The sequence below is a fragment of the Aethina tumida genome, chromosome 4, assembly GCF_024364675.1.
Source record: "Aethina tumida isolate Nest 87 chromosome 4, icAetTumi1.1, whole genome shotgun sequence".
NCBI lineage: Eukaryota > Metazoa > Arthropoda > Insecta > Coleoptera > Nitidulidae > Aethina > Aethina tumida.
The window spans coordinates 13,445,634-13,458,195 of record NC_065438.1 but is presented as its reverse complement, the minus strand read 5'-3'; the positions used below and the strand labels follow the sequence as shown (position 1 = coordinate 13,458,195).

At 27.8% G+C, this 12,562-nt stretch overlaps 1 protein-coding gene across 1 annotated transcript; it reads left to right on the top strand.

The window, feature by feature from the left end:
• The first annotated feature begins 1,370 nt into the window (after positions 1–1,370).
• LOC109595984 (cyclic nucleotide-gated cation channel beta-1) lies at positions 1,371–5,189 on the top strand. The gene is made up of 8 exons (XM_020011433.2): positions 1,371–1,413; positions 1,876–2,177; positions 2,229–2,494; positions 2,553–2,812; positions 2,948–3,527; positions 3,988–4,149; positions 4,207–4,387; positions 4,438–5,189. The coding sequence occupies exons 1-8, from the start codon at positions 1,384–1,386 to the stop codon at positions 4,841–4,843; spliced, it is 2,187 nt and encodes a 728-aa protein (XP_019866992.2). The 5' UTR covers positions 1,371–1,383; the 3' UTR covers positions 4,844–5,189.
• The last annotated feature ends 7,373 nt before the right edge of the window (positions 5,190–12,562 follow it).

Genomic DNA, 12,562 nt, shown 5'->3' with positions numbered 1-12,562 from the left:
TTTAATTAGTAAAAGTGGAACAGAAATTATAATATAATTATTATCAAGACCTAGAGAAACAAGAAGCTATGGCTAAATTTAGAAAAATTAGCCAAATGGGTGACTGGATAACTAAAATCTCAAAAAATATTCGAAACTTATCAACAACTGAAATTAAAGGCTTTCTGAAGTTAGTTCAAGGAGTGCGACATGATTGTTAGTGGATGGGGCTTCATTTGACCACAGAGATTTGAAGCTCTCGACTGGCCACCACAAAGTCCGAATCTAAGCCCAATTGAAATATTATGGAATTTAATTTCAAACGGTTGAATAGAAATTATTTAGAAATGAATATGAAATGAATAATTGTAGGAAGATCATCGAGTAATTATCATTATAATTTAAATAAATTCTTAATAAAATATTTTTATTGCATTTGCTATTTCTGTGGTCACCACTATTTGAAATATTGAACTAATCAAGAGTTGCGTCATCTATGAAAAAATGCTTAAACCAACATAAATTTCCTACAATTTTCTTCTTTGTATCAACATTTCATATAAACTTTCTTGTTATTCAACTTATTTATTTCTATACACTTTCATCCCATGAAATAAATAAACAATTCATGTATTATGTATGTGTATGTAATTATCAGCAAATTATTTTTAAATTTCAATACCAATATGTCATTTTTTGAATAATAGATATTCTATTATAATTTTTTAAATATAAAATAAATATATTTAATTGTCATAAATTTTACTTAACATTATTAAATATGTAAATATAAAAATAAATATACACTTTATGATTTAATATTTTTCATAATTATAATGCTGAAATTAAATACAAATAGCAATGTATTTATTAATTTGATAATTAATAGTTCCATTATTCAAATAGGCTAAAATTAATTATACATATTTACTCTATCTATCTATATAATCAATCGGAATTACTGAAATATATCTGACTCAGATCCGTACTTTGATGATTGGTGATAAAAAACAGTAGATAACTAATATTGCATATTTATTTAGAATATTTAAGTTAAAATAAAATTAATGTACAAAATTTTTAAGAATATATTACCGATTGGTACAATCTTTATTTCACCTAAATGTATAATGTAATCCTCAAATTAATTTTATAGAGAAACAAACGGTTATTGTATGTAGTGTCAATTTCTTGTATGGACATTTAATAGATCAACAAGTCCTGCTCAACAATTTTCCTGCTGTCCATTTGTCAACCACACAGTGTAACAGGATCGATAAGCCGCCGCTCATACCTTCCCGCAGGACTACGGTCCTGCTCGAACGGGATTGGGCGGCATCCGTCTCTCCTGCCTTCAGTATTGTCACGGATGACACGCAACGCGCGCTAAAACCACTCTCAGAAATGGAAAACATTTACCACCGCTTCAAAAAGGTAAACCGCACACTCATACCAGCCAAGCGATTTTCAATTACTTAAGCTTAATGGCTCTCCTTATTAAAACGCTATTGGTGGAGGTAAATCACAGTGTTCCGCGAATGATGCAATTGGTCAGTTTTGTTTTGGTTGGCACAGGTTAACTTTGTGGTGGAAGTTGTGAGGGGAGGATGAATGTACATTTAATTTCAATCAACATCAAGAAACTTTTCTTATTAAAATATAAAAGATAACTGTATAAAATGTGTTGTTATTAATTCAATTGTTAAATAAATTAGAGGTGAGTACAGATAAACATTGAAACAGAGACAAAAGAGCTTCCGGATTGACCTTTGTAAGTGTAATAATAGACTGATGTAACATTTAAATATTAATTGTAATTAAGAATTGCCAACGCATAATTCGCGGATTAGTTGCAAGTTGCCAAGATAAAATCTGATTAAGATGTGTTTCCAATAGAGCATGGTTTATCCCGAAAGATTCAGTCTTAACCAAGTAAGTGGCAAACCTATGGCCAGATCTTCATCTTCATGGTGCGATTCAAACATGGAACGGAACCACGTAATAAGATTAGTGTCTTCAAATCCATCAGCCACCCCACAAAGTAACGGAACGGTTGAGGACAATTTTGGTGAACCAATCCACGATAATCAACCAGTTCTTCCAGCTTTGCCGAAAAGCAGCCCCAGTTTAAATGGTAACAAAACAATAAGTGACAATAGTGACAGAGTTAACTCTGCTTCATCCAGCTCGTCTAATGCGTAAGTGATTTAAATAATATTTTCCCTAGGGGGTAACTTGGTGGGTTTCAGGAACGCCAACCAACAGTTTATTCAAGACAGAATAAGGCATTTGGTGTCCGCCTTTTCGTCCAGAGCTCAAGCCGCGAGAGAAAAAATCGACGCTCCTGCCACCCCATCATCAATCAGCAGCAGAGAAACTATAGAGCACACACCTGTGCCACTAAAACCCAAACCCAGCATCTCATTCTCGGATAAATACATCGAAGATGATGAAATCATCTTTAAAGGACGATCGTTATTAAGGAGATTAGATGAGAAAATCATCGACCCCAACGGCAAGTAAACATTCATGTAATAACCAACCAATTACTTAAATTTACTGTAAAATTCCAGGTAAAACATATATGACCTGGATGTCATTCGCGGCGATGGCCGTGCTGTACAATGCATGGGTAATCCCCTTGAGGAGCACGTTCCCTTACCAAACAAAGGATAATAGAGCTATATGGATGACGTTCGATTATATAGCCGATTTTATTTACATTGTCGATATGATTATAATACAGCCGAGGGTTAAATATTTGAACGAAGGGTTCTGGGTCACGGAAAGGCGGTCGCTTAGGATGAATTACATCAAAAACAAACATTTCAAGGTAATGGAATTGGTACTGGCAAAATCTTTACATCTAAAACATCACGTCCCTATGTTTGCCTTCTTTAGTGTAGCAACCAATCAATAGTGTAAACAATATTCATAAAACAAACTCATGTAACCTGTTTTGTTGCAGCTGGACCTAATATCCCTAACACCCTTGGATTTACTTTACTTCCTGCTTGGCCCAGAGTTCGTAATACTGCGCTTTCCACGTTTCTTCAAGATGCACACTTTCTGGGAATTTTTCAGCTACGTAGACAAACTTCTAGCCAATCCCTACGTCATAAGAATCACCAGAACTCTGATGTACATGATGTACTTAATCCACCTCAATGCTTGTGCTTATTATGCCTTCTCTGACTGGGAAGGAATTGGCACTAATAACTTCGTATACAGCGGAAACGGAAGTGCCTATATCAAATGCTTTTATTTTGCCACCAAAACTGCGACCTCCATAGGAAAAAATCCTAAGCCGACGCAAGAAATAGAATACATGTTCATGACGTTCTCGTGGTTGATGGGTGTCTTTGTTTTTGCTCTGTTAATTGGTCAAATACGAGATATTTTCTCGACAGCTCAAAGATCCAAGACTGAATATAGGAAACTGGTGGACGAAACATTGGAATACATGCGTAGATTGAATCTGCCACAAGATATGCAACGAAGGGTGCAATTATGGTTTAATTACACATGGGAGACTCAACACACCCTTGGTAAGAATTTGAATTAATGCAGTTAATTTTAAAACTTAAGGGAAATCAATACTTTTCAAGGATAACTTTATTATTTCTAATATTAGCACATATTCAAGAAAACAGCCATTTATTTTCAATTAATTTGTACCCCCAGTATTAGTTTATAGAACAGGAGTATAATTAATTCGGGTTTATAAAAGGAAGAATTTATGATGTACCTGGTTTTAAACATGCAAATGATAATTGTTATTTATAGTTCCTCAATTGTATTATGGAAAGCAATTAACCAACCTAATAAAGTAGAAGACACAATTAAGTTTGCGTGATGTCTTTCGAGTTTGACATTCTGAAATTAATGTGAATCGCTTTTAAACACGGCACGTTACAACATACAATATTAAGATCGATTAACTGGTTCAAGGAATAACAAAGAACGAATTGTATATTATTTGATTTTCTGATATTATGTTTCTTTCAGACGAAAATACAATAATGGACTGTCTGCCGCACAAAATGAAAACTGATATTGCAATTAATGTGCACATACAAACTTTAAGCAAAGTGAAACTCTTTGCTGATTGTGATGAGGCATTACTTAGGGAACTAGTTCTTCAGCTCAAGTCGGTTATTTATTTGCCAGGTAAACTGTTGTAAACAGCTGTGCAATGAATATTTATAACAAATTCATGTATTCTAGGTGATATAGTTTGTAAGAAAGGGGATGTTGGAAAAGAAATGTACATAATCCAGTCAGGAAAAGTACAAGTAATCGGTCTCAAACAGGATGAAGTCCTGGCAACCCTATCAGAAGGATCAGTGTTTGGTGAAATCAGTCTGCTTGGCATTCCTGGGATGAACAGGAGAACTGCAGACGTTCGGTAATCCAATTATTTAACAATGTAATTTAGTTCTAATAATTATATTACAGATCACAAGGTTATTCAAATTTATTTGTCCTAAGTAAGGCAGACTTAAATGCTGCCTACCCGGAAGCTCAAGACCTACTGAACAAGAAAGCCAAACAACTGATGAAGAAAAACGCGGCACTGGAAAGGAAACACAACGCCATGATTATTATAAACAATCCAACTTCTCCAGAAAAGCAAGCCAAACTGCTGGAAACTGTTCTGAAAGTCTTGCCTCCCGATTCTAAAACCAACAGATTGTTGAGGTTTGGAAGCAGGATGAAACCTCGAGGGAATCCTGAGAACGACATTTTTAAATACAGAAACAGCTTACCGACCATTCGAAGAAATTACGATGATGATGATGATGATGATGAAGACGACAGAACTTTCCAGGCTAAAGTTACAGTTCATAGAACTTTAAGTTAGATTGATTAAGATAATTTCATATTTGGTTAAACGGTATTTACCTAATTTTTAAGACTGATTATTTAATCAATTTATATTTTGTATTAGATGGATAGTAAATTATACAATGTTATAGTTAAAATTTTAGAACTGATTTAGATTTATATATTGTTTATTAAAAAAAGGACCAGCCCAAGTAGTGAGAAGAATAATGTAATAATGGACTGTTCTCATTTCAATTTAAAAAGGGCATATATGTAAATTTATAAAGGGAATATATTCATAATAAATTTTACAAAATGTGTAGAATAATATATGTTACTATTTTTGAAAGCAATTGATTATAATATTTTAATAATTATATAAATGTTATACATTAAAAACTAAATTAAAGAAAATAAAGTTTTTTTGTAAAAATTTTGGTTTTATTTAGTTTAAAGTATGAGAAAAACCAGGACAATGATTTAATAAGAATATTAGAGGGGCCAATTCGTCGTGATTACGACAAATCACTAGAAATCCTAAACTATTAATGAACGTCAATGTTCAATGATCTACAAGGATTATTTATTGGCCACAAAGCTAGGGTTTCATTTAATTTACTGCTTTCACCATGAGGGGAAATCTATAAAACTGTTCACTATGTGATTTACAGATTTCTGTCGAATAATTGAAATGCTGAAACTGAACAGTGGGCAATGTCATCTGTAATTAAATAAACTGGCTCCTGTTTCCAATTATCGATATAATTTAATTTAACGACAACTGTGAATAGACTAGGCAATTCTAAGAAGTAAACTAGGAAAGTTAAATGTAATATTTATACATATAATAACATAGATTAAACATTAAATATAATTCAAGTTTGAAACATCATTTTAAAGCTTTTATGATTAAAAATTAAGTGCTTTTATTAAAAAAAGTGCAAAAGTTTAATAAAATGTAGTTATCAGAGAACTATTTGTTTAATAAATTGCTTTATTCATTAAATACTTAATATAATCCAAATGATAAATATACCCACTGACATTAATTTCTGATATGCAGTAATTAACCATCATTTGAAATTTGTTGTGATAACCAGAAATGCTATTGATTTTCGTTTGATATGTCGACATCGCATGCGGTTTATTGCTTTCAAATAAAAACATGATTTCATATTGAATAAAACGAATATAATTTGACCTTTCATCATGTTACTAGTTTAAACAAATAAGTGTTTCATTGTTTCAACTTCAATGTTCAGAAATACATTAACATGTGTACAAACAGGTGTCATAAAGTTAATTACATTTTGTAAGTATTAAATTTCACATTAATTTTTGGTGAGTCACCACAGCAATAAACAATGCAAAACAAAAATCCAAACCCACAATTCATTCGTAATCCCACATTGTACTCACAAAATTCGGTTGTTCACACAACAACATACGAATCGATTGGATCTTATTAATATTCAATTCAGATTACAATCTTCGTGTTCACAGTCGAATACTCCAGACAGGATTAAAATACACCGCTTAATAATTTCACCGCGGTTGCCTCAGTATAATTTCCCTCGTCGAATTGATTTGCAATGCAATGCAACTGTATAGATCGAGATGGCTCCATCCGGCCATAATTTCCTCAGATTGCTTCGTGCCAGTTGCTACTTCCCAACCTAGGGGAAATTATAAATCAATCTGGATCAAATTGCGTTTTACTCCGTTTTTTTTCTGCCTGACGGTTTACTGACCAAATGGCGGATTAACGAGCTTCAGTTGCAGAGAGGATGTTAATTAATGCTGATTTATGATGAATCTTACAACAAAGCAAACAAAGCAATTAAGAATATATTAAAATTAATTGACCGAAGATTTATGTTTGATGAAACTTTATATTTCAGTGAATAAATTTCTCTTACATTAAAAAATGTGTAACCAAAGAAATAAAAAAATATAAATATCTAAAACGTCTACAGAATCTGAAAAAACTGAAGAATCTGAAAAATATGAATAACCTGAAAAATATGAATAAACTAAAGAATCTGAAAAATATAAAGAAACTGAAGAATCTTAAAAATACGAATAATGTAAAGAATGTAAAAAATGTAAAGAATCTAAAGAAATTAAAGAACCTAAAAAATCTAAAGAAATTAAAGAACCTAAAAAATCTAAAGAATCTAAAGAAAAGTATCTAAAGAATCTAAAGAATCTAAAGAATCTAAAGAATCTAAAGAATCTAAAGAATCTAAAGAATCTAAAGAATCTAAAGAATCTAAAGAATCTAAAGAATCTAAAGAATCTAAAGAATCTAAAGAATCTAAAGAATCTAAAGAATCTAAAGAATCTAAAGAATCTAAAGAATCTAAAGAATCTAAAGAATCTAAAGAATCTAAAGAATCTAAAGAATCTAAAGAATCTAAAGAATCTAAAGAATCTAAAGAATCTAAAGAATCTAAAGAATCTAAAGAATCTATAGAATCTAAAGTATCTAAATAATCTAAAGAATCTAAAGAATCTAAAGAATCTAAAGTATCTAAATAATCTAAAGAATCTAAAGAATCTAAAGAATCTAAAGAACCTAAAGAATCTAAAGAATCTAAAGAATCTAAAGAATCTAAAGAATCTAAAGAATCTAAAGAATTTAAAGAATCTAAAGAATCTAAAGAATCTAAAGAATCTAAAGAATCTAAAGAATCTAAAGAATCTAAAGAATCTAAAGAATCTAAAGAATCTAAAGAATCTAAAGAATCTAAAGAATCTAAAGAATCTAAAGAATCTAAAGAATCTAAAGAATCTATAGAATCTAAAGTATCTAAATAATCTAAAGAATCTAAAGAATCTAAAGAATCTAAAGAATCTAAAGTATCTAAATAATCTAAAGAATCTAAAGAATCTAAAGAATCTAAAGAACCTAAAGAATCTAAAGAATCTAAAGAATCTAAAGAATCTAAAGAATCTAAAGAATCTAAAGAATCTAAAGAATCTAAAGAATCTAAAGAATCTAAAGAATCTAAAGAATCTAAAGAATCTAAAGAATCTAAAGAATCTAAAGAATCTAAAGAATCTAAAGAATCTAAAGAATCTAAAGAATCTAAAGAATCTAAAGAATCTAAAGAATCTAAAGAATCTAAAGAATCTAAAGAATCTAAAGAATCTAAAGAATCTAAAGAATCTAAAGAATCTAAAGAATCTAAAGAATCTAAAGAATCTAAAGAATCTAAAGAATCTAAAGAATCTAAAGAATCTAAAGAATCTAAAGAATCTAAAGAATCTAAAGAATCTAAAGAATCTAAAGAATCTAAAGAATCTAAAGAATCTAAAGAATCTAAAGAATCTAAAGAATCTAAAGAATCTAAAGAATCTAAAGAATCTAAAGAATCTAAAGAATCTAAAGAATCTAAAGAATCTAAAGAATCTAAAGAATCTAAAGAATCTAAAGAATCTAAAGAATCTAAAGAATCTAAAGCATCTAAAGAATCTAAAGAATCTAAAGAATCTAAAGAATCTAAAGAATCTAAAGAATCTAAAGAATCTAAAGAATCTAAAGAATCTAAAGAATCTAAAGAATCTAAAGAATCTAAAGAATCTAAAGAATCTAAAGAATCTAAAGAATCTAAAGAATCTAAAGAATCTAAAGAATCTAAAGAATCTAAAGAATCTAAAGAATCTAAAGAATCTAAAGAATCTAAAGAATCTAAAGAATCTAAAGAATCTAAAGAATCTAAAGAATCTAAAGAATCTAAAGAATCTAAAGAATCTAAAGAATCTAAAGAATCTAAAGAATCTAAAGAATCTAAAGAATCTAAAGAATCTAAAGAATCTAAAGAATCTAAAGAATCTAAAGAATCTAAAGAATCTAAAGAATCTAAAGAATCTAAAGAATCTAAAGAATCTAAAGAATCTAAAGAATCTAAAGAATCTAAAGAATCTAAAGAATCTAAAGAATCTAAAGAATCTAAAGAATCTAAAGAACCTAAAGAACCTAAAGAATCTAAAGAACCTAAAGAATCTAAAGAATCTAAAGAATCTAAAGAATCTAAAGAATCTAAAGAATCTAAAGAATCTAAAGAATCTAAAGAATCTAAAGAATCTAAAGAATCTAAAGAATCTAAAGAATCTAAAGAATCTAAAGAATCTAAAGAATCTAAAGAATCTAAAGAATCTAAAGAATCTAAAGAATCTAAAGAATCTAAAGAATCTAAAGAATCTAAAGAATCTAAAGAATCTAAAGAATCTAAAGAATCTAAAGAATCTAAAGAATCTAAAGAATCTAAAGAATCTAAAGAATCTAAAGAATCTAAAGAATCTAAAGAATCTAAAGAATCTAAAGAATCTAAAGAATCTAAAGAATCTAAAGAATCTAAAGAATCTAAAGAATCTAAAGAATCTAAAGAATCTAAAGAATCTAAAGAATCTAAAGAATCTAAAGAATCTAAAGAATCTAAAGAATCTAAAGTATCTAAAGAATCTAAAGAATCTAAAGAATCTAAAGAATCTAAAGAATCTAAAGAATCTAAAGAATCTAAAGATTCTAAAGAATCTAAAGAATCTAAAGAAAGAATCTAAAGAATCTAAATAATTATTAAAATTCAAATAATATACAAAAAATATTGAAATTTTAAGATATCTGTTTACAATAGATTTAAAAATTTAATTTAAAAACTAAATACTTTGTACGAGACACATTTTTCTCAACCATGAACGTGTTAGAAAAGTTTAGGTGACACAAATTGACTATCGATTAATGAGTCCTCGTTGAATACTACAAACATCCCAACGGTGCGTTGCCGACAACCTGTTAACGAAACACGAGACGTCGACGAGGTAAAAACGTCGCGACGGAGGCCTGAGCGACCTGAGGTTTTGTTTGCGGCCGTTTCCGTAATCAGTTGCCGCCGATTCCTTATGGGATCTCTGTCCGTCCGCTTCCACCCCCGGTTTCCTCGGTCGCCGAATTGTAGACGTTGATAATTTATCGGTTTCTGTCCTGTTCCTCCCATTCATATTGGTAAGCGAAGCTTATGAGGGAAGGGGCCGTCTGATACGGAGGTCGATTTATTGTATTATCGGATACGATTATCACTTTATCAGCTATAGTTGGCACGTTGGGGTTTATTTGCAGAAGCACATTTATCAGTCGTCTGTTTGCTTGTGTTATCGCTTCACTTCAAATTTAATAGGTGCACTTATCACTTACATTTAATCTTAAACAATCTGTTGGAAATAATTTATCACATTGTTTGTTTGCGTTAAGTATATTAGTGTTGAATATCCACAAGAATTTTACGAAGAGGAGAAGCACAAGTAATGATTTTAGGATATTTAGAATTTACCAGAAAAACTAAAATTGTCATTTTTAATCTGTGTGAAATTCACAAGAAAGTGGATAAGAGAATTAGATATTAAACTTACAAATATACTTTAACTTATGATAATATATTGATAATTAATCATTCAAATGTAATTGTAGTCCTATTTTTTCAGTTATGAACCAATTTTTCCTTATATATTCCCTATATATTAATTAAAAATATTAATTAAACTAATTTTTTTTATTATTAATGAGATTATAAAGACATGAAAATAATGGAAACGTAAAAAATATATTTTAAAAATGTTCTAAATTAAATTAGTAAAAATTAAATTATTAGATGATGATGATATTTAACATTTAATTTGAATAGAATAAGATATAACTTTCATAAGGTGGATGAAATATGAACTATTTTTTGTATCTTTTTCAATATCTATTAATTAATAATATATAAAGGTGTAAGAAAAACCTTTTTATTTATTCTAAAGAAAAGATTAATGTTTTATTATTAAAAAAAGTAAACGCGTCTATTCAGAACCTATAAATAGAAAATTCAAAGAGAATATAGTATACTCCTATTTACCTATTAAAACAGACAGTTTAATATTAATTTATCATATTATTTGTTCAAATATTGTTAACGGTTGTTAAGGATTCATAAGATAGTTGGAAAAAGAAGAGAAGCTATTTTGGGACTTTAAGATCAACCTGAAAAATATGTATTAGTTAAAAAAATATGATATTATAATTGACATTTTTAATCTGTAAAGACTTCATAAGAGAGTTGAAAAGAGAATAGATGTGAGGAGAATGTCGTATCAAATTGAAAAATATATTTTTAACAAGAAAAGATGATATTATTATAATTGTTAGTAATTTTAACAATACTATTTAATTTTAATTGTAATAATACATCTTGATTTAGAACGAGAGCTTTTAATAAATAAATATGAAATATTAAATTATAGATTAAATTAGTAAAAATTAAATAATTAATAGGGTTTTAGTAAAATTATTAATTAAAATATATCTTAAATATTTACCTAGTAGAACAAATAGAAAATAGGCAGTATCTATAATTTTAATTTATCACATCATTTGTACGTATTAAGTATTATAGTGTTAAAGACTCACTAACTGAGAAAAAGCACAAACTAATAATTTTGAGAAATTTAGAATCCACCTGAAAAATACATTTTTCTTAAGGAATATGATGGCACTACAAATGTCAATTTTAATATGTATGTAATTCACAAAAAGGTTAAAAGTATTATATATTAAAAATTAAATATGAAATTATTAATTAATTTAATAAAAAATAAATAATTATATTCAGCGACATTTAATATTTTATTTATACTCATTACTACCTGAGATTTAATAATGCAATTTTTATAACGTAGATTAATAAAAAATATTAAGAAAAGCTTAAAGAAAATAATATTTTGTTATAAAAACAAGAAAATACTATAAATAGAAAATTAATAGAAAATACATATTTACCTAATAAAGCATATGGGAAATAGACAGTTTTATTTCAATTTATCACATTACGGTGATTGTATATATTGTAATGTTAACGAGAAAGTTGGAAATAAAAATGACTCATGTTAATGATTTTAATTAAGAAATATAATAATATTACAATTGTATCTGTACTGAAGAGAAGATATGTGAATTTTAAAAATATTATTCAAATGTATTAAAATATTAATATATATATATATATATATATATATATATATATATATTTATTTATATATTTATTTATATATATATATATATATATATATATATATATATATATATATATATATATATATATATATATATATATATATATATATATATATATATATATATATATTAATAATATATTTTAAAACTACTAATTTAATTAATTTATATTATTATCAATGAGATTATGAGCGTATCAATGGATATGAAAAGTAAATAATTTAATAAACTTCTAAATAAAATGAAAATATTAAATATCAATTATTTATAAAATTAGTATTTTATTCAATACTATTTAATATTTTATTTGAATAAAACAAGAGATTTAGTAACACAATTATCATAATGTTCACTGTGTTATAATAATGTATGTATGTGAAAATTTAATATTTTATATCTTCAATATCTATTAAGAAATAATATAAGTATTTAAGAAAATATTATAACTTATATTATAATATAAGATTAAATCTGTAATCTATATACAAAGAATCTTGAGAAGGGAAGAGATGTGAATAGAATTTGGTGTGAATAAGAAAAAAATATTTTTAATTAATAAATAGATTAATATATTTGTTAGTAATTTTAAAAATATTAATTAAACTAATTCCCTTTTTTATCATGGGAAAAATACTATCAATTATAAAGACAAAATGACAATGGCGAAGAAAAGTAAATAGATCGTTGAAAAAAAAAACCCTGTAA